Source organism: Eleutherodactylus coqui, chromosome 6, assembly GCF_035609145.1.
Source record: "Eleutherodactylus coqui strain aEleCoq1 chromosome 6, aEleCoq1.hap1, whole genome shotgun sequence".
In the NCBI taxonomy this organism is placed as follows: domain Eukaryota; kingdom Metazoa; phylum Chordata; class Amphibia; order Anura; family Eleutherodactylidae; genus Eleutherodactylus; species Eleutherodactylus coqui.
Window position 1 is genome coordinate 43,818,791 of NC_089842.1, and position 23,117 is coordinate 43,841,907.

A 23,117-nucleotide genomic window follows, 5' to 3' on the forward strand; every position below is an offset into this window, starting at 1 on the left:
CCCGAGATTAGCGGCCGCAGGCAGATCTGCCGCGGCAAAACCGCGGCAAATCCGCCCTGTGTGAACCCAGCCTAAGTGTGAACACACCCTAAATTACAGTCATGCTCTGCTCACAGCCTTCTGTCGCCTGTAAGCAGAGAATCGGGGCTGATTATATGGAACAATTATTGTTCAAAAAAATCATTGGATTGTGTGAATTGGAACGATAATCGTTCAGCGTAAACACGGCCATGATTGAACGAGAATTTGTTTACTTCTCGTTTATTATTCATTTTATGCAGCCATAAAAATAATCATTCCCACCTTATTGTGTGTGAACAGCCATAGTTAAGTACTTCACATTTACTGGTACACTCACTGTCCTCCACACCCAGCTACATCTTCAAACCACATGGAGGTACCTGGGTGTGGAGGACGCCGGGGAACGCCATCTGCCTGAGGGTGCTGTGCCAACAGTTTAGTGCAGCGGAGGTTCCGTTATAGTCTGGGGATGTTATACATGGCATGGGCTCGGTCTGTTGGTTGTAGTAACAAGGACCATGAACACGGAGGTGTACCTGACATTCTAGACAGTAATGTGAGTCATTCCATGTCAAGTGCTCTAACGCTCCCCACATTCATATCTCAGATTTTGTTCAAAATTTGTGTATTACGCGCCCATGATATCAAAAGAAGTTTCCCAAAGTTTTAGGTTCCTACAGCTAATGGTTCCTGAGTTAGACCCCCTGTTTAGGAGGGGCGTCTGCAAGTGCGTACTCAACAATTAATAAAATAGCATTTTTTAGCTATTAATAAATTTGGAACTATGTGATCATAAAAGCTAAAAATTGAAGGTCCTGCACAACTTTTGGGACGGACTGGAACGTCAAAGCTGGAAATAAGAACAACATCCATGTTCTTCGTCAGAACTCACCAGACATTTGCAGGTGAATGGAGGGAAATACCAGCTGAAGTGTATCAGAAGTTAGTAGAAAAAATGCCACAGAGAGTATCTGATGTCATTAAAGGGATTTTGTCACAAGGGTCATGCTGCCCAAACCACGGAAAGCAAGAACCTGGAATAGGTATACTCATTACCTCCGTGATTGCTTTACTCAGAAATGCAGCAAAACTTCAGAATAAACATACTTCAAAGTGTGCTTATACTGAAACGCTGCCATATTCCGGAATAAGACCTACACAGAGGTAATGAGCATACCTGTCCCGTGTTAAACGTGGTGACAGAATCCGCTTAAAGCCAAAGGAGCCCCACTAAGTATTAACATAGGGAAATAAATACTACTTTTGATGCTCGCTGAGGTGTCCAACTAATTTTGATAGTTTACTATGTGTATGTGTGTGTGTGTATGTATATATATGTGTGTGTGTGTGTGTGTGTGTGTGTGTGTGTGTGTGTGTGTGTGTGTGTATATATATATATATTTATGATGTTTGCATCAAGCATTGGGATTAAATGCAATGTGAACAGAGTTTTACGTAATCTGATATTTAGAACCCAGGAACGGATTTCAGTGGTATTTACCGCTTGTGTCGTGACTTTGCTACAGGGCGGCTTTGTCACATAGCGGAAGCCCAGAAGTTGTTCCAGACAGTGACAGAAATTTTCTGGATGACGCTCATAACGTGAGTCAGTGGAGAGAAGTGCCTCCGGGAGAAGAGATACCATTTGAATTTGAGACGAGAGAAAAGCTGCGACACAGGTAATTCAACCGTAAGAGCCCGCGTGCTCGGATGTGTCATTACTGGGACGCTCGCGCCGCACATTGCAGTATTTTTGTAAGTAACAAAGTGGCTTTCCTCAAGTAAAGATCTTCTTGCGCATTGCTGCACTTCTGATAATCACCACCAACTAAGAGCATTCTGAAAAGACAGCACTGAATTCTTTATGGCCGATGAAATCTATTTACCGTGAGCAGAACCGACTGCTTTACCGACATACACATCATGATTGTCTATTCTGGACAGATCCCTGACAGCCACATGTGGGCTCTTTAAGTGGCAGTTTTTGGCTGCTGCGACAAGTTATCTGCTTTTTGACAGCCTGTTTGATATTGTAGATCTTGGGAACCCATTTTATAGTTGTGCTATTTTTTTTCTTTAGCTAAACCTCAATCTTTCAGAAGAAATGCTCCTGTGTGTAGATATTGCTGCTACATGCTTGTTATGGCGCCCCCTGCTGTTTCTTTGATTCCCTTTTAGAATGTCCCCCTAATGTGTCCAATGCCAGTGGTCACACATGCTCAGTAGCCGAATTTCTTTACTTGGATCTTCTTGTATATGGGGGGGTGATTCCTGTTGTTGTACAGACCACCAATAAAAATCCGCTCTAGAGGCGGCTGTCTCTCCCCAGCACTGGACGCATTAGCGCTATTTTGTCTTTTTTTTTTTTAAGAATTTTTTTTTCACTAAAGAAGCAGCAGGACAGATTAAAAGTCAACTAAATGGAAACTGTAGATGACCGGTAGACAGTTCTCTCAAATAATGGATCATTTCTATCACTTTCCTTCATTTTCGTCTCATTTACATCTGTTTTTAGTGGATTACTTTTATGTTACTTTGTTGTTCTTCCCCTCTGCGCTTGCTCATTTAAAAGCCTCCAATTAATTTCCACTGGGCTGTCAGAGATGGCCGAGTTTAAGCGCCATGCGCAGAGATCGTGCATTGTCAGCTATCAGCCAACCACAGCACGAATCGCACAATTACCGAGGCTACGTGATTGGCTGGCTGGGATGGCGCAGTGTCTATGATACCCGGGAAGAAGCAAAATACTTGTTTTCAAACCCCCCCTGTGGTCAGAGTCGGCGCTTGTGAGCATCTGCCCAGGGTACACATGTGTGTCGGTCCCTTGGCTGCTGCATTAGTCTTCTGGACACTCTATATGTCCCTTCCTCGCTGATCAACCGTTTCCTTGCAGGCATACGCATGACTTGAGGATCCACCAACTGCAGGTGCGGGTCAGCGGCTGGGAACAAGTCAGCCCCGTGTCTGTGGATAAAGTCGGGATATTCTTCCGCTATGCAGCTCCTGATAAGAACTCCTCATCATCATCCGTAAGATACTTGTGTGTGTGTATGACATCTGACATCTTGTTAGTCCGCCAATAGTCAGGCCCATATGTATCTTAGTACTGTGTACTCTTACATGACTAGAGCCACGATCGCAAGATTAAAGGGAACCTGTCATCGCCCTTGGGCCCCAGAAACTACATTTTGGCTGTGCTTCATATACCCTGTTCCTGCGTTTTGTCCCCATGAGGTTGGCGCCGGCACACAGCTTGCCTCTTTCTGCGCACACTTCTCCCATTTATCTCGATGGGGTATGCGCAGAAAGAATCAAGCTGCCAACTTCACAGCGCAGGAACAAGGCACCCGGTGAGCATTTAACCCAGGTGCCCGGACTTCCCGTTCCTTCAGAGTTTATGGGGCTAAAGGTGATAAGAGGTTCCCTTTAAGTGACAAGCAGAAGATTTTATGCCTCCTTTAAGGATCTTAATGCTTTAAGGTTATTCAGATGAGTGTGGGTCTGCGAAAAAATGGCTGATTTTTAATCTGGGCGTATTTCTTTGCTGCATCCATGTTCATTTTTTACTTTCATGCTTTTTAATTTTATTTTTTTTACCATGCAGGAAAAGGGGAGGGGGCGTGAGGTGCCCCAATTTTTTAATTACATTGATTAGTAATGATCAAAGAAAATTGTAGTGCACGTAGATGTCCTCTGCATGCGCAGTTTTTTTGCACAGCCATTGATTTAAATGGGTGACTTTCGTCCAAGAAGTTGGACCAGAATGAGGCCGCTCTCACACACAGCGCTTTTTACAGCGTTTACCATGGGCTTTCAAACACTGCGCTAAACGCTGTAAAACACCTCCATTGATTTCAATGGGGCTTTGCAGTCTAGCGTTCAAACACGGCATTTCCAACGATGAGATTTTCAAACGCTGTTTGCTCTATTTTAGTGCGTTTTGGCGCTTTTTAATGCACCTCATCACCCATTGACATAATGGGTTGCATTAAAAATACGCTCTCGAATGTGTTTGAAATGCCATGTTTTAACAACAGTATGCGTGAAAGTGGCTTAAGGAATTTTTTCTTTTAGTCTTTTTTAAGGCGTTTACAAAGACGTATATCTGTGTAGACTCACTGACTTAGGCCTTAGTCAGACGGGCGATTTTTCGCGCGATTTGCGGATCGCATGACGGATGCGCATCCGCAAATCGCGTGACTGGTGCGCGCAAGTCGCCTGCAAATCGCCCGAAAATCTGCTCCTAGCCGCGTTTCATTAGAAACGGGCCGGAGCTGGCCAGCGCATTGCATTCAATGGAGACGGCAATACAGCCGTCTCCATTTAAAGCAATGCGCTGCGGGCGAGCCTGGGATGAATTGTCGGTAAGGGCTTAAAGGGGTGGTCTCGCGAAACCAAGTGGGGTTATACACTTCCGTATGGCCATATTAATGCACTTTGTAATGTACATTGTGCATTAAATATGAGCCATACAGAAGTTATTCCACTTACCTGCTCCGTTGCTAGCGTCCTCGTCTCCATGGTTCCGTCTAAATTCGCTGGCAGCTTGCTTTTTTAGACGCGCTTGCGCAGTCCGGTCTTCTCTATTCAGCACGAGCCGCTTCAGTGTGCTCCCCGCTACAGCTCTTCTGCGCATGCGCAGACGAGCTGTCACTGCTCGGGAGCGCGCTGCAGCGGCCATTCTGCACCTTCCTCTGTTAGAGGAAGGTGCAGAAACTGGAGCTGCCCAGCGGAGAAGCCCAGCCCAGCCCAGCAGCCCCGAGAAGCGTCCCAGGTAAGTGATGGGTCGGGGGGGAACTAGCGCTGCGCCGGGGGAACTAGCGCTGCGCCGGGGGGGGGCTGTCGCTGCGATGGGGGCACTAGCGCTAGGCCGGGGGGGCTGTCGCTGCGATGGGGGGGCTGCCGCTGCGCCGGGGGGGGGGGCTGCCGCTGTGATGGGGGAACTAGCGCTAGGCCGGGGGGGCTGTCGCTAGGCCGGGGGGGGCTGCCGCTGCGATGGGGGGGCTGCCGCTAGGCCGGGGGGGGCTGCCGCTAGGCCGGGGGGGGCTGCCGCTAGGTCGGGGGGGGCTGCCGCTAGGCCGGGGGAACTAGCGCTGGGCTCCGGGGCCTTCACCTGGGCTGAGGGTCTAGCGCTGGGGAGCCGGGGGCTAGCGCCTTACCTGCTGCCTGGCGGTGGGCGTCTGGTCGGCGGCTGCGGGGCGTCTGGTCGGCGGCTGCGATGCGTCCGGTTGCCATGGAGACACAGCTGGCGGCGTCTCGGGAGCGCGCACGTCGGGCTGCAGCGAGCGACGGGGAAAGAGCCGGCGGCCATCTTGAGAAAACTTTATAAGTTGCTGAAACGCTGGAACGGTAAGTACAAACCAGCTAGAAATGTCATTTACAGGGGGGCTTAGTAATGTGTACTTAATGGGGGGGACTGGGCAAAAAAAAAATGTAACTGCTTCCTCGAGACATCTCCTTTAAATATATAAGCCCTTCCCTGCAATCCATCCTAAAATGTGTTAAAATAAAAAAAAATTGTATACTCACCTTCTCCCGGCAGCCGGAGCTCCGCGTGGCAGTCCTGCAGTGGGTGTGAAGGGGGTGTGAGTCAGACCTGCCCCCTGATTGGCTCAGCGCTGAGCCAATCAGAGGCATGTCTCACTCACACCCATTCATGAATGGATGTGAGTCAGACCTGCCCCTGATTGGCTCAGCGCTGAGAGGCAGCAGTCACTCACCCATTCATGAATGGGTGTGTGAGTGTTTTCAGCCTCTGATTGGTCAGGGCTGTGACCAATCAGAGGCAGATTATTCAGCAGGTGGGGATTTTAAAGCCCCGCCGGCTGAATAGTGCCAAGAAGCAGTTCAGGAGAACTGACAGCGGCCGCGGCTGGACTCCGGCTGCAGCGGAAAAGTGAGTATACAATTTTTTTTATTTTAACACATTTTAGAATGAATTGCAGGGAAGGGTTTATATATTTAACCCCTTCCCGACAATTCACCTCGCGCACGCCGGCAGCCCATTGCTTTCAATGGAGCGGCTGTATTGCTGCTCCATTGAATTCAATGGGCAAACATCGTTCTTCTCTGCCACAGCTGTTACACCTGTGGCAGAGAAGAATGATTTGTCTTCTATATGTTCTCAATGGGGTCGGCGCTGCTGCCGCCGGCCCCATTGAGCGCATATACAGAAGAGAACAGAAATCGCAGATCGCAGATAGGTGCGATCTGCGATTTCTGTTCTATAATTTATCGGACGAGCGCATAAAAAGCGCTCATGTGTCCGATACCATTGCAAAGCAATGGTTTTATAAAATCGCCGGACGCATGTGCAAATCGCGCGAAAAATCGCCCGTCTGACTAAGGCCTTAATGGGTCGGTATGCGGTCTGCGAGCAGCCAGTTGCAAATGCAGACAACCTGGACGTGAAAATTGCTCGCATGAATAAGCCCTAATTAACTTTTATTAATTTTACATCAATCAGTTGATAAACCTGCGGTGCAGACAGCCCGGTGTTCTGGATCCAGTGATGTACCCATTAATACCTTTATACAGAATGTGTGTCTACGGCTTCTATTGTTTCTTACATGATTTTTCCCTGCAGGTTGGGAGTCCGATAAGCAGAACCAACATTATACATCCTCAGGTTTATGTAAGTTCTCCTCATTTGCTGCTTTTTTTAAATTCTTTTCCAAATTGTCTAATTCAGAAACGAGATGTAGACTCCCTCAATGTAGATATGAAGCTTCCACGGTCCGTATGATGGAATCATACGGGTACGTTTACGCAGCAGCATCTGCTGCACAGATTGCTACGGATTCTCAAGTGGGTTTCGCTCTGCGAATGGACAATCTGTATGCAGAATTTTCAGTGCAGTTCCACCCGGATCTGACAGGGCTCAATCCGCTTGTGGCAGAAATTAGTACCCTAGCCGTGGATTTCTGCCACGGTCTTCAGAGGCGGAATCCACGTGAAAAAGTAATAAGCTGCAATACGACCGCCCTTTCAGCTGCCAGGAGCGTTGGATTTGTGTCTTGTGTAAATGTCGCTAAAACTGACAATCTTGTTTACAGATCGCGTCACCCGCACATACAGTGTCTAATTATTGCTATCAATTCCTGAATATAAGCATTTTGTAACTATTTGCACATCTGAACTATTGGCAGTATTGGCCTTGCATGTTGCAAGATGAGCTGCTAATATACTGAGCAATCCCTCATCCTACAGCTATACTGACAGGAGGATCCACTAATGTTTAAAGAAGATCCCTCAGTTCTCTTGACATGTGGCGTCTCTTTTATTTTTCCTGGAAATGTAGGAATAATTTGATAACTGAGTGGTGTTACTCTCCAGTCAGTGCTGACTGTTACAGACATTGTAGAGATGCACTACATTGACAAGGAAGGGTGGGGGGTTGGTAACACCCGTTTTACAATGTATTCCTACATTTCCAGAAGGAATCATAAGAGGAACAGCACAGCAGATTTCTAGAAAAGGATACCTCAGTGGTGTTTTATGCGCTGTCCTGCATACTGTGACATACATTTGCAAAACAGCTTCTGACATGGAAGAGCTGTCCTGCATAGTGTTAGAAACGTATCAGAGCTATGCAGGGAAATGTCAATTTCGGGCAAGGTACAACACTGGGTTGGAAACAGAGCTCCAAGCAAAGGAGGCGAGCCAACATACTGGGGGCGGGGAGTGACTGACGCAGCTTGCCTCTTTGACTCTGTTTCAAGTCAAACGTTAACCCTTTTATGACCAAGGATCATTGATACGCCTGCGTCCCGGTCACATTCTGCAGTTCTATATCTCCACTCCCAAAAAGTCATAACTTTGTAAGTGATAGATCTACAGGAGGGCTTGTTTTTTGCAAGATGAGTTGTATTTTTCAATTGTACCATTTAACACACCATGTAATGTTTTGGAAGGTTTTACAGAAATTTCTAAGTGGGGCAAAGTGTAACCATTTTGGGAGTTTTATTTTTCCTGATTTCATGGTGCAGTAAAAGTGACATGTTATCGAACTACTAACGACCACTTGTCCGTCCATGAGTGATGTAAATGCTCCACCCCCTGATCACATGACTCTGACGTCATCAAAGGTCCTTTATCCCGAGTCAGTGAGTTACATGAAGGTACCCACCACGGCCTCAGTTGCTATGGAATAGGAGCTATGATGATGTCACCGTCCTGTGATCAGTGGTGGAGCATGTAACTCACTCCAGATTATCAGGGGAAGAGCATGACTGTGCCTCATCCGGAGTGAGTGAGTTGCATGCTCCGCCCCTAATCACATGACTGTGCTGTCATTACAGGCCATATTCCGTAGCATCTGAGGCCGTAGGGGTTTGTAGGGGATACATAACTCACTCTCTTGTGATGACCTCCGAATGAAGGACCTGAGATGACATCACTGTCATGTGATTTGGGGCGGAGCATGTAACTCACTCTGGATGATCAGGGGTGGAGCAAGAGTGAGTGAGTTACATTCTCCTCCCCTGATTACATAAAATGACGTTGACATCATCAAAGGTCCTGTAATCACACGACTGCTATCCTGCTAGGTGTTCATTAGTATTCCATAGCAACTAAGGCTGCGGTGATTTGTAGTGGATGGAATACTAATGAATGCCTACAGCAGCCGTGTGCTTACAGGACCTGTGATGACGTCACCATCATGTGATCAGGGGTGGACTATCTAACTTGCTCACTCCGACTGAAAGTCTTGTGATTACATCACTATCATGCTTTGCCCCTGGACACTTGATGAGGACGTCAGATCCTGTAAGCACACTGTTGCTGAGGGCGTTCGTTAGTATTTCATAGCAACTGAGACCGTGGGGGTTTGTAGTGGATGGAATACTAACGTACACCTACAAAAGCCGTGTGCTTACAGGAACTGTCATGATGTCACTGTCATGTAATCAGTCACCTGTGTGGAAGCAGTCTTGGGTTCCATGACCAGGGGGTGATCAGTGTTTGCAGGACTTTGCTGTGCTGCTTTTCATCCACGTTGTATGAAGAATGTATTTAGCAGAGCTGTGTGTGTGTATGTATGTGCATGTGCGATGTGCATGTAGCAGAGCTCTGTGGCATTGGGCCACCATAAACACTGATACTATATCATTTCCTAATAATTACTAGTCTTTATTCTATGGGTCAGTTGGCTGGATGTTCTTAAAGACAGAAATGTTCAAGAAGGTTGAGAAATATTGCGAAATTAGATTCTCAAAGCACAATCGTTAACAATCCCTAAAAGAAGGAAGAATGGGAAGCATTTAAAGAGATCAGGATGGATGAACACAGAACTTGCACACATGTTAAAAAGGAAGAAAAATATGTTGATCAGATGGAAAGAGGGGGGAATATCTAAAGAAGGATATAATGCCGTCTGCAGAAACTGTAGGGCAAGTGTCAAAAGCTAAAGCCAATAATGAATTGAGGCTTGCAACAGAGGCTAAAATAAATAAAAAAGGATTTGGGGGGGTATGTCAAAAGCAAAAGAAAAGTCAAAGATACTATTGGATGCTTACAGGATGAAAATGGGGAATTGGTTAAGAATGATGTTGAGAAGGCCAAATTTTTAAATTTCTATTTTGTATCTGATCTTCCCTGTGCTATTGGAGTAATAAAATAATGCAGGCTATCTGTAAGCAGAGAGACGGTGAGGGAACACTTAACTAACTTACATGAATTCAAGTCTCAAGGTCCAGAGGAATTACATCCTAGGATACTAAAGGAAACAGCGGAAGTAATTGCTGAACCACTCGCCATAAACTTTGAAATTTCCTGGAGAACAGGAGAAGTCCCAGAAGATTGGAAAAAGGGCAAATGTTGTCCCTATCTTCAAGAAAGGGAAGAAGGTGAATCCAGGAAACTACAGGCCTGTGAGCCTGCCATCTATACTAGGAAAGATCTTTGAACAAATTATTAAACAGCATGTATGCAAGTACTTGGATAAAAATGGAGTAATTAACCAGAGCCCGCATGGGTTTGTAACAAACAAGTCATGCCAGACGAATCTAATTTCCTTCTATTACAGAATCACTGACTAGGTTGATCAGGCAAATGCGTTGGATATAGTATATCCTGACTTTAGTAAAGCATTTGACAAAGTATCTCATACCATATTTATTGAAAAAAATGACCAAATGTTGGATTGACAAGGCAACTGTTAGGTGGATTCACAACTGGCTGAGTATTCGTACTTAGAGTGGTCACAAATGGCTGCACATCCGAGTGGAAGAATATATCAAGTGGGGTACCACAAGGCTCTGTCCTAGGCCCAGTGTTGGTCAACATTTTTATAAATGATCTGGAGGAGGGAATTGATGGGAAGCTGATCAAATTTGCCAACAGCACAAAGCTAGGAGGGATAGCTAACACTAGAGAAGAGAGATAGTATTCAGAAAGATCTAGAAAAGCTTGAACAGTGGGAGGTGACTAACCAAATGGTATTTAACAAGGAGAAATGTGAAGCCCTACATTTGGGCAAGAAAAATTAAAAAAGCACATACAGAATGAAGGAATTGGGCTAAGCAGCAGCACATGTGAAAAAGATTTGGGTATACTAATAGATCATAGACTGAGCATGAGTCAACAGTGTGATGCAGCAGCGAAAAAGACAAACCCAATTCTGAGATTTATTAAGAGAAGCATAGAGTCTAGATCACGTGAGGTCATTATCTCTCTCTACTCTTTTTTTAGTCAGACCTCATCTGGAATACTGTGTCCAGTTCTGGTCATTCCACTTTTAAAAAAGACATAGACAAACTGGGGCAAGTTCAGAGAAGACTTACCAAAATGGTGAACGGTCTGCCCATCATGTCCTATGAGGAACGGTTAAAGGATCTGAGAATGTTTAGCTTGCAAAAAAGACTGAAAGGAGACTTAATAGCTGTCTACAAATATCTGAAGGGCTGTCACAGTGCAGAGGGATCAGCCCTATTCTCATTTGCAGAAGGAAAAACTAGAAGCAATGGGATGAAACTGAAAGGGAGGAGACACAGATTAGATATTAGACAGTGAAGGTGATCAATGAGTGGAACAGGTTACCACGGGAGGTGGTGAGTTCTCCTTCAATGGAAGTGTTCAAACAAAGGCTGGACAAATATCTGTCTGGGATGATTTAGTGCTGACTGAGGAAATAAAAACATTTTTTAGAACTTTTAATAATCTTTATAATTTGAATAAAATCTTTGTTTTATCTCTATTTACCTTTTTTTTATTAGTCTTTATTGGGGATTTGAACCTGTGATCATTTAATCACTTATATAGTATAATGCAACACTATGATATTGCATTATAGTATATTTTTACAGGCTGTGCCTAGTAAAGACGTGCCACAGGCACATCTTCAGTAGGTAAACAATCTGTTACCATGCGGCGGTTGCTTGTCCTCCCAGGGTCTGGCAGGGACTTGCAGTCACTGCCAGTTATTGTTTTCCTTCAGTGTGCTAGCTAGTCTGCGTCTGTAGGCCTCCTGCCTCTATTAGCTTGTCTGCTATAGTTGCTACCATCTGCAAGGTTTTTCCATCTGCCTCGGTTCTGATTAGTTTGTTCGTGTTGGTTGCTTTTCATCTACCTTTTCTGTCATTATTCTACCCTTCCATCAGATACGCCAGCGTCCCTTCTCGGTCCCTAGTGAGAGTAGGGACCAGTGCCCAGTTGCCCACCTGGGGTTAGCTAGGAGTGGAGGCAAGCAGGCAGGGACAGGGGTTGTGGGTGAGATCCTGGGCAACCCGGGCTGGCGTATCAAGGGTAGTATACCGTAACACAATCATAGCAGCCTTGGGGACTTTCAGAAGTCCCCCAGGTTGCCATGACAACTGGACGGCAGCCCCATCCAAGTCTCGATCGGGGCGTTTAAATGCCACTATCAGATCTGACGGGCATTTAAATGGTTAACTGTGATCAGAGCCATCTCGAATGGCGGATTTTGGCTGTCAAAGACACCTGATACCCGCTGTATATGGAGCCTGTTTGGCTACTGAGCCCGCTGCATACACAGCATGTGCAATGGACGGCTATATATGTGCTAACTGCATGGGGTATGTGCAGTTAGGACGTATATAGCTGTATGTGTGTCACAAAGGGGTTAAAGTGCGTTTCAGCATTTCAGAATACACTTACATAGGGGCACTGTAAATACCTGTTCTGGATTTGTGCTGCCTGTGGTTTGGGCTACCGAAGCCTGGTGATAGCTTCCCTTTAAGCCATCCCAGCTGGAATAGCAGCAGTGCTAATACGGAGTCGCCCGAGTACCCCACCATACTGCTAAAGATCTAGTAGCTAAAGGAAACCAATCCCTGCTATGACTCCTATCAAAAATTCATCTTTGGTGATCGATGTTTTCATAAACTTACAGTCCATCTACCCTAATTACTGCTCTCCACTGTTCTGTTTCTTTTGCAGTTTTCAGCGTTGCCTCCGGTACGCGTTGTGTTTGCGGTCACCATGGAGGGCAGCGCTCGGAAGGTGGTAACTGTCCGATCATCTCTGATTGTGAAAAACAAGCTTGAGATCCCTATGGAACTTCGACTTGACAGCCCATCAGCTCCAGACAGTAAGTCGTTTATTTCAGTTATCTTTTCTTAAATCGGCAAAATGTGGGAGTGAATGATGTGCCGTTACAGTTTAGGTTGAGTGGGTTCACCATCACCACATCCTCAGGCAGAGTGTTCCAGAGTCTTAGTGCTTTTACAGTAAAGAACCCCCTTCTAGGTTGGTTCAGAAACCTTCTCTCCTTTAGACGTAAAGGGCGCTCCTTGTCATAATACGCAAATTTCAGCTTCTCCATAATACTTACCTTATTGTGATTTGCCACTTATTTTATTTGCTTCAGTAATACATTTTCTGTTTGCTTTTGATGTATTTGGTGCTCTATAGAAAACCCCCATGATTTTATGGTTGGTTTTCTCTTCATTAGCCATACAGACTCCACATGTTCATCTCCCTCTTATATTGCTACCCGTAATGTGGGCTTTAAAGGGGTTCTGTAATTAGAAAAAAAAAATCAATACTTACCTCTTCTTCCCCAGACAGTTTTCTTACCATATCTTCTCCTCTCCGTTCCTCTCCTGGCTCCTGCAGTCCCCCGGGTCACCTCACCTCCAGCCGTCCGGATCCTCTTCCTGTAATATAGCGTTCATTCTCGGCATTCTAGAGGGATGTTTCTGGGAGACATATTAGTTTTTTACACCCCATCTGCACACCATTCGCAACTTGATTGGTTGTTTGGATTTACTCATTCACGGTGATTGGTTATTTGCTTTGGCTGATTCGCGGTGATTGGTTGTTTAGGTTGGCCCGAGTAGAGGTGGTGTTGAATAGGGATATATGCTTCCGGGAGGCATGTGGCTGGGCGGTGGCTTGATGGTCACGGAGGCTGCACCATTTCTTGGAGAGCAAGTGCCTGCAATATTTTTTGGGCATCGTGACACTGTACATTTCGAGATAGAAAGTAGTTGACATATTGAATGTAGTATGCAACCCTTAAAGAAAGTCAATGGCCGCGTCTGAGCCACTCTTGGGCCCCTGTCCACAGGTGTTTTCAGTATGCCGCAGCGGATGCAGACGGATCTCCGCGGTCAGCCTAATCTGACAGATAGGCTGACCGCGGAGAATCGGGGCAATTTGCAGCATGCTGCGAATTGCCGGCCGCGAGCGAAGAATCGCAATGATTCTCTGCTCGTGGACATGGGTCTGGCACTTTCCATAGCAATCCAATGGAAAGCTTCAGACGCTGTGATTCGCCGGCGATTTACCGCCGGCACAATCACTGCCGTGGACAGGGGGCCATAATGTAGTTATTAGCCCACCACGGGCTTATAGAGGCTTTTACTATCAGGCGTGAAGAAGTGTAACTAAGGACGGCAATGTTGTCTATGGCAAGCACTCCGCACAACTCTTACCTGTTTTTTTCATGTTTCACACACTACCAGTTTTTTTCCTTAACCCATGACACGCCGTCTTTACGCCAGATGTCTTTACCATAGGATCCTTTTGTGTATTCGCAGAGCCAGTAATTCTACCTGCTGTGATGCCCGGAGATTCCTTTGCAATCCCCTTACATCTGACATCCTGGAGACTGCAGGCTCGGCCCCGAGGAATGGGAGTGTTCTTCTGTAAGACGCCAATCCACTGGACTAACGTCACCAAGACCGGGGAAGTGTCAAGCAGTAAACGCGAGTGTCACTCCATGGATACAGAGAACAGCAGATATTTTAGGTGACGATACCTGGAGTTGCTCACACCTTGCTACAAGAGATTCATTGTAATAAGCCCTGCAGCTGTTTCACTTGGACATAGATAGAAATAAGAATATTTCCATTCACTTGATGCAAGTAGAGGTCTTGAAAATTGCAACTTAAAGGGGTGATTCCAAAATAGACTTTGATCACCAATATACAGGATAGGTGATAAAAGCCTGATAGATGGAGTTTCACCACTGAGACCCCTACCAATCCCAAGAATGGGGGTTCCATTTACCCTTGTCCTACTCATTGCGGGATCGCTGCACCCCCTCCGAGAGGAGGAGATTGAAGAGAGTGGCGGTCACGCATTCACAATTACATTACATTAGGCTTCAAAGGTGCTGACAAAGATAGCCAAACGCTTGTGCTCGGCTATTTCCATCAGCTCCATTGAAATGGATGGTGTGGTGCTGCGCATGCGCGATCGCCTCTGCATTCAGTCTGATGTCACTGTAGGTGGGTGCAGCAAACTCACAGTGTTAAGAAGAGGGAGAAGCAGGACCCCCGTTTTCGGGATCAGTGTTTTTTTTTGTTTTTTCTTTTTCTTTTTCAGTAAATACTGATTTGTCTAAAAACTATTTCTAACGATAGGAACACTTAAACTTGTTACTGATTTGTCAAGTCGGGCAATGATGGTTTCCCTCCATTCTTCAGGTTCTGCGTGGCTCTGAGGAAAGAAAACTATCCAGATTACATGCCATCAAATATCTTTTCCGACAGCGCAAAACAAATATACAGACAGCCCGGCCATTCCATCTTCCTGCTGCCCACTGTGGTCATCTGCAACCTGCTGCCGTGCGAGCTGAACTTTTATGTAAAGGGTTCACCTCTTAAAGGAACCTTAAAATCTGGGAAAGAGATGGCCCTGCACACGGCTGATACAGCCCAAAACTTTGAACTTGGTGAGTTCTTGTACTCTGTGGTCTACTATATAGGACCGTACTGTAAAAGGAAACAGTGCTTCCAAAGAAGCAGCATTTATAGAGAAACGAAGATGGCTGAACTGCTTCTCTGACGATCTGCTGCACACTGTGTATTAGTATGCGAAGTCTAAGATGTTACATGCTGATGTGACTGGCCAGTGCTGTTCACATGAGCAGTACTGGTCAATCAAAGCAGGTGTATAGGGTATAAGACTAATGATGTATGCTAATGCACAATGTGCGTCAGGTAGTCAGAGAAGCAGTTCAGCCATCTTTGTCTCCGGAGTCTCTTTCAATTCATTCACTTACATGATGTCCACTGCATTAATTTCAGTATGGAGCAGAGTACAAGTAGCCTTGTATTACTGCAGCCCTTTACTTTCTCCCTGCTTAGAGTAAGAGAAACAGAGATATTGAGTGATATGTAGTTAAAATAACTTCAATATTTTGGCCAGAACAGAAATTACAAAGCCGTCTGTAGAGGGGAGCTTGCTAACTAATAAGGTCCTGTTATTACAGCAGCATCAGCTCTGATTAAAGCAAGCAGTCTGTGCAGTATGAGATGAGTGAAGGGAAGAGTGACAAGTGTAATGAGAGCTGTAGAAGCAATGACCATGACGGAGTTACAGCTCTACTGTATCTGTACTATAGCAGACCATGACAGCAGCTTTCTATTAGGTCAAGCAAAGGGAAAGGCTCCTCTAAGATATTGACTTGTGACATTGGTTATGTGTTTACAGTGTCTCTTGCATCACATTTTTTAACAGGAATCGCTGTCGAAAATTTTCAACACTGCAAGGAGCTGTTGATTCCCCCCGGTACCCAGAACTATATGGTTAGGATGCGACTGTACGATGCCAACAAGAGACAGCTTAACCTCACCATCCGCATTATGTGCCGGGCCGAGGGCTCCCTGAAGATATTTATCTCAGCTCCTTATTGGCTGATTAATAAAACAGGTTAGTAATAGAGTATCACCACATCTCCATCATCATCATCATCATCATCATGATCGTTAATGTTTTACCTCTAGGAACCTCCAGTCTGTCCGCACTAAACAGTTTGCCGAAACTATTCAGTCCTCCCTATCGCCCATCTCTCGCCTCCCCTGCCCTAACCTGGCAGCCGAATACTACCACACCACCCTCAGCCGTGCCCTGGATGAAGTGGCACCACCCGTGACGCGAGCTGTCAAACGCAGACCACGGCAACCCTGGCTCACGTCCCAAACACGCTTCATCCGGCGGTGCTCTAGGTGCGCCGAGCGGCTGTGGAGAAAGTCAAAGCTGCCAGCAGACTTCCTCCACTTCAAATTCATGCTTAAAATGTATAACCTAGCCCTTCACCATGCCAAACAAGTTTATTTCACCTCCCTTGTCTCCTCACTATCCCACAACCCCAAACAACTCTTTGAGACCTTTCACTCCCTCCTCAGCCCCAAGGAACAGGCCCCTGCGACAGACCTGACTGCTGGAGAACTAGCTGCCTATTTCAAAGAAAAAATCGACCACATTCGAAAAGAAATCTCTGAAAGCTGCAGGGTTAGCCCTGATCCCAGCTTCATCAGCACTGCACCCAGCACCTACTCACTATCTACGCTAGAACCAACGACAGAGGAAGAAGTCTCCAGGCTCCTTTCCACTGCCCGCCCTACCACCTGCGCTAGCGACCCTCTCCCCTCTCACCTCCTCCGCTCCCTTTCCCCAGCTCTCATTACTCACCTTACCACAATCTGCAACCTCTCCCTAACCTCTGGCACTTTTCCCTCCTCATTCAAACACTCCATTATATCCCCTCTGCTTAAAAAACTAACCCTGGACCCGACTAATGCTGCTAACTACCGACCCGTCTCAAACCTCCCCTTTATCTCCAAATTACTGGAACGCCTGGTCTACTCCCGGCTTACTCGCTTTCTCTCTGACAACTTACTCCTCGACCCCCTCCAGTCTGATTTCCGCTCTCTACACTTGACCGAAACTGCCCTTACAAAAGTAACAAATGACCTGATGACTGCAAAGTCGAGAGGTGATTACTACCTACTAATCCTCCTTGACCTGTCTGCTGCATTTGACACTGTTGACCATAATCTCCTTCTCACTATGCTCCACTCTATTGGTCTAAAGGATACTGCTCTCTCCTGGTTCTCCTCCTACCTCTCTGACCGCTCTTTCAGTGTTTCCTTTGCTGGTTCTATCTCTGCTCCACTTCCTCTCGCTGTCGGGGTACCCCAGGGCTCGGTCCTTGGTCCCCTTCTTTTCTCTATCTATACTGCCCCAATTGGACAAACAATCCACAGATTCGGCCTCCAATACCATCTCTATGCTGACGACACCCAACTATACACCTCCTCTCGTGAGATCTCTGGACCATTCCTCCAAAATATCACCGACTGTCTGTCCGCTGTCTCTAACACTATGTCCTCCCTTTTTCTCAAACTAAACCTCTCTAAAACTGACCTCCTTGTCTTTCCACCTTCTAACCGACCTCCCCTCAACATCTCCATTCCAGTGTCTGGCACCATCATAACCCCCAGACGGCATGCCCGATGCCTTGGGGTCACACTGGACTCTGACCTCTCCTTTGCCCCCCATATCCAATCTCTGGCCCAAACATGCCACATGCACCTCAGAAATATTGCTAAAATACGTCCGTTCCTAACCACGGACACGCTAAAGACGCTCGTGGGTTGCGCTCATCCACTCCCGGCTTGACTACTGCAACTCGCTACTCATCGGCCTCCCCCGCACTAGACTCGCTCCGCTCCAATCCATACTAAATGTAGCAGCTAGACTCATTTTTCTATCCAGTCGTTACTCAGACGCCTCTGCATTATGCCAGTCGCTGCATTGGCTGCCCATCCACTGCAGAACTAAATTTAAACTCCTCTACCTCACTCACAAAGCTCTGCATGGCGCTGCGCCACCATACATCGCCTCCCTACTGTCAGTATACCACCCAGCGCGCTCACTCCGATCGGCTAACACCCTCAGACTAAACGCCCCTGTAATACGAACCTCACACGCTCGCCTACAGGACTTCACCAGAGCAGCACCCATCCTCTGGAATGCTCTACCCCAAGGCATCCGGACAATTCCCGATGCACAAAATTTCAGACGTGCCTTAAAAACGCACCTCTTCAGGGAAGCATACCAAATCCCCTGACCTAGTCCCTCGCCCCTCCCTATGGTGCTCCACCCTGTTTGCCTTCTGATAAATGATCTGTACATAAAATTTCCTATTGCCTGTGTTCCCCACCCCCTGCACCTCCTGTACCACCCCCAACCCATTTGTGTCTAACCCAATGTACCTTATATTGTATTTGTTGTATTGTTTTGCATTTATCCATGCCTGAAAGCGCTGCGGAATAAGTTGGCGCTATACAAATAAAGATTATTATTATTATTATTATGTAGCAATAATTTCAGGATTTATTTGGATCATACTATAAGAAGGAGGAGATGATTGCATAACTTCACATCATTACTTATTGAGTTTGCATTTGATTATGCTATTAGGGCAGCCTTAGTGCTAATTACGCAATACCTAAAGCGACCCTCCGATCTTGGACCAACAAAGATGGCCGCACTGTATCTCTAGCTAACTGATGCACGATGTGCACTAATATGTATAGTCTAAGGCCTTATGCCCATGGGCAGGTGAGATTCTGCCCACAAGAGCCCGCAGCAGGATGCAACCCTGCCCGCAGCCGAGGACATTTTTTTACCTGTCTTGTCCTGTGTGGGTCTCCTGCGTCCCATCCAGATTCAGATTTTCTTTCTTTTTCACTGTAGATGTGTGTGGAAACACCGGCTGGCACACATACTCAGTCCTTTTTTTTTTTTTCTTTAACTCCTGCTTTCCCGCGGTGTCCGCGGCCCATCAGCTGCGGGCGGGCTACAGATTGGACGGCTTCATTGATTTCAATGGAAGCCATCCATGTGGGATCCACAGCAAAATGGAGAATGCTTTCATTTGTTTTCTGGACCGAAAGGTAACGCAAAATAAATCTGCATGCTTTAAGTCATTTGCGGATGCCTATGTATTCCTATGGGCGGCTTGATCCGCGAATCTTACACGTGGGTGACCCGCACAGATTCTGGAAATCAGATCCACCCGTGGACATTGGGCCTAAAGGTGCGTTTACATGGAAGGATTGGCGTTCCAAAAAATCACTGGATTATTCAATTTCGCACATTAATTAATTGTTCAGGGTAAACACGGCCAACGATCGAATGATGAACAAATGTGTTCGCTTATTGTTTGTTACATGCAAGCATGAAAATCATTGTTGGCTTGTTCGCTAATTATTCGGTTTACATACCGATCAGTCAGTAGTTTTGTGCGCAGCGTACCTGCTGTCACTGAACATGTTTAGCATCTTGTATTTAGTACTTTGCGGTGCTTACAGACTCTCGGCTCTATTTGCAGGATTGCCATTGATTTTTAGACAAGACAACGCCAAGACAGACGCTGCCGGACAGTTTGAGGAACATGAGCTTGCTAGAAGTCTGAGTCCGCTCTTATTCTGCTACACGGATAAGGAGCTTCCAAACCTGTAAGTGACTTGTGGAACTGAACGCAGTATCTTTGGATTAGTTTAAATTATTCACTTCTACTTTTCCTGTTTCATGTTATTCAAGTATATACAGAATATTTTTTTCACTCTTTTCATTGGGGCACTGCATGTTGTTTATGATGCCCAGCTGCTAAGATGGTCCGGTACACTGAGTGTAACCTCCTGATAGAGATCTGTTGGCCATGTTGGTAGGAGCTGTTAGGCAGTAAGGGATTTCCTGGTATTCCACTGCAGGTGGTTTGGTTTGCATGTAAGTGCTTTTATTTCAATCCATAGTTGTACAATGAGAGTCGGAAAAGGCATCCATCCAGATGGGATTCCAGGTTGGTGTCAGGCGTTTTCTCTCGATGGAGGTAGTGGAGTACGAGCTTTGAAAGTGATCCAGCAAGGGAACCGCCCAGGCCTGATCTACAACATAGGTGAGAGAGACAACAAGATGGAAGCTGAGGGAAACGATGATACTTTGCCCCCCAGTGTTAGTTGATGCTTATGTTATGTATACATTTTACTAATCCTGATTTTGGTGTTAAAGATGCTTTCCTATAGGTCTTTGGATTAGCTGGGGGCTTTTTTCTCATTCCTTGCCTTTTCCCCTTGTTATTGCTCAGTTTTCCTATGTTTGTTACTCGCCTTTTTTGCTATTCATTCCCTAATTTTTTTCCCTTGTTCCTTGCCTTTTTAAAACTCGTCATTAATCACCTTTCCTCCAGGCTTTCCCTCACCTTTTTCCCCCTTTGGTCTCCTCGCATTCTCCACCCCCTTTCCCCAATCCTTGTTCTTCCCTCACTCCCCCCCTCCCCACATCCTTGTTCTTCCCTCACTCCCCCCCCCCCCCTCCACATATCCTTGTTCTTCCCTCACTCCCCCCCCTCCCCATATCCTTGTTCTTCCCTCACTCCCCCCCTCCCCACATCCTTGTTCTTCCCTCACCCCCCCTCCCCACATCCTTGTTCTTCCCTCACCCCCCCCTCCCCACATCTTTGTTCTTCCCTCACCCCCCCTCCCCACATCCTTGTTCTTCCCTCACCCCCCCCCTCCCCACATCCTTGTTCTTCCCTCACCCCCCCCTCCCCACATCCTTGTTCTTCCCTCACCCCCCCTCCCCACATCCTTGTTCTTCCCTCACCCCCCCCTCCCCACATCCTTGTTCTTCCCTCACCCCCCCTCCCCACATCCTTGTTCTTCCCTCACCCCCCCCTCCCCACATCCTTGTTCTTCCCTCACCCCCCCCCTCCCCACATCCTTGTTCTTCCCTCACCCCCCCCCTCCCCACATCCTTGTTCTTCCCTCACCCCCCCCCTCCCCACATCCTTGTTCTTCCCTCACCCCCCCTCCCCACATCCTTGTTCTTCCCTCACCCCCCCTCCCCACATCCTTGTTCTTCCCTCACCCCCCCTCCCCACATCCTTGTTCTTCCCTCACCCCTCCCCCACATCCTTGTTCTTCCCTCACCCCTCCCCCACATCCTTGTTCTTCCCTCACCCCCCCCCCCACATCCTTGTTCTTCCCTCACCCCCCCCCCCACATCCTTGTTCTTCCCTCACCCCCCCCCCCCCACATCCTTGTTCTTCCCTCACCCATCCCCGTCCTTGTTCTTCCCCCAACCCACCCTTTGGTCTTCGATCACATCCTCCCCCTTCCTCCTTTGATCTTCTATCACCTCTCCCGCCCCTTTGATCTTTCAACACTTTTCCCAGCCCATGGTCTTTCATCACCTTTTGCTCTTCCTTCACCTCTTTCCCCTTTTGCTCTTCTTTCACCTCTTTCCCCTTTTGCTCTTCCTTCACCTCTTTCCCCTTTTGCTCTTCCTTCACCTCTTTCCCCTTTTGCTCTTCCTTCACCTCTTTCCCCTTTTGCTCTTCCTTCACCTCTTTCCCCTTTTGCTCTTCCTTCACCTCTTTCCCCTTTTGCTCTTCCTTCACCTCTTTCCCCTTTTGCTCTTCCTTCACCCCTTTTGCTCTCCCTTCAACCCTTTCCCCTTTTGCTCTCCCTTCACCCCTTTCCCCTTTTGCTCTCCCTTCACCCCTTTCCCCTTTTGCTCTCCCTTCACCCCTTTCCCCTTTTGCTCTCCCTTCACCCCTTTCCCCTTTTGCTCTCCCTTCACCCCTTTCCCCTTTTGCTCTTCCTTCACCTCTTTCCCCTTTTGCTCTTCCTTCACCTCTTTCCCCTTTTGCTCTTCCTTCACCTCTTTCCCCTTTTGCTCTTCCTTCACCTCTTTCCCCTTTTGCTCTTCCTTCACCTCTTTCCCCTTTTGCTCTTCCTTCACCTCTTTCCCCTTTTGCTCTTCCTTCACCTCTTTCCCCTTTTGCTCTTCCTTCACCTCTTTCCCCTTTTGCTCTTCCTTCACCTCTTTCCCCTTTTGCTCTTCCTTCACCTCTTTCCCCTTTTGCTCTTCCTTCACCTCTTTCCCCTTTTGCTCTTCCTTCACCTCTTTCCCCTTTTGCTCTTCCTTCACCTCTTTCCCCTTTTGCTCTTCCTTCACCACTTTCCCCTTTTGCTCTTCCTTCACCTCTTTCCCCTTTTGCTCTTCCTTCACCCCTTTTGCTCTCCCTACACCCCTTTCCCCTTTTGCTCTCCCTTCACCCCTTTCCCCTTTGGCTCTCCCTTCACCCCTTTCCCCTTTTGCTCTTCCTTCACCTCTTTCCCCTTTTGCTCTTCCTTCACCTCTTTCCCCTTTTGCTCTTCCTTCACCTCTTTTCCCTTTTGCTCTTCCTTCACCTCTTTCCCCTTTTGCTCTTCCTTCACCCCTTTTGCTCTCCCTTCACCCCTTTCCCCTTTTGCTCTCCCTTCACCCCTTTCCCCTTTTGCTCTCCCTTCACCCCTTTCCCCTTTTGCTCTCCCTTCACCCCTTTCCCCTTTTGCTATTCCTTCACCCCTTTTGCTATTCCTTCACCCCTTTCCCCTTTTGCTATTCCTTCACCCCTTTTGCTATTCCTTCACCCCTTTCCCCTTTTGCTATTCCTTCACCCCTTTCCCCTTTTGCTATTCCTTCACCCCTTTCCCCTTTTGCTATTCATTCACCCCTTTTGCTCTTCCTTCACCTCTTTCCCCTTTTGCTCTTCCTTCACCCCTTTCCCCTTTTGCTCTTCCTTCACCCCTTTCCCCTTTTGCTCTTCCTTCACCCCTTTCCCCTTTTGCTCTTCCTTCACCCCTTTCCCCTTTTGCTCTTCCTTCACCCCTTTCCCCTTTTGCTCTTCCTTCACCTCTTTCCCCTTTTGCTCTTCCTTCACCTCTTTCCCCTTTTGCTCTTCCTTCACCTCTTTCCCCTTTTGCTCTTCCTTCACCTCTTTCCCCTTTTGCTCTTCCTTCACCTCTTTCCACTTTTGCTCTTCCTTCACCTCTTTCCCCTTTTGCTCT

General features: G+C 47.0%; 1 protein-coding gene across 1 annotated transcript in view; it reads left to right on the forward strand.

Annotated features, from left to right (window-relative positions):
- Nucleotides 1–23,117, forward strand: part of VPS13D (vacuolar protein sorting 13 homolog D) — a 244,587-nt gene that overhangs the window by 95,988 nt on the left and 125,482 nt on the right. Inside the window, exons 41-49 of the mRNA XM_066606699.1 lie at nucleotides 1,548–1,700; nucleotides 2,915–3,050; nucleotides 6,608–6,655; nucleotides 12,421–12,571; nucleotides 14,025–14,235; nucleotides 14,916–15,163; nucleotides 15,952–16,143; nucleotides 19,613–19,739; nucleotides 20,037–20,179. Of these exons, the coding sequence (XP_066462796.1) occupies nucleotides 1,548–1,700; nucleotides 2,915–3,050; nucleotides 6,608–6,655; nucleotides 12,421–12,571; nucleotides 14,025–14,235; nucleotides 14,916–15,163; nucleotides 15,952–16,143; nucleotides 19,613–19,739; nucleotides 20,037–20,179 (1,409 nt within the window). The remainder of the gene's footprint in view (nucleotides 1–1,547; nucleotides 1,701–2,914; nucleotides 3,051–6,607; nucleotides 6,656–12,420; nucleotides 12,572–14,024; nucleotides 14,236–14,915; nucleotides 15,164–15,951; nucleotides 16,144–19,612; nucleotides 19,740–20,036; nucleotides 20,180–23,117) is intronic.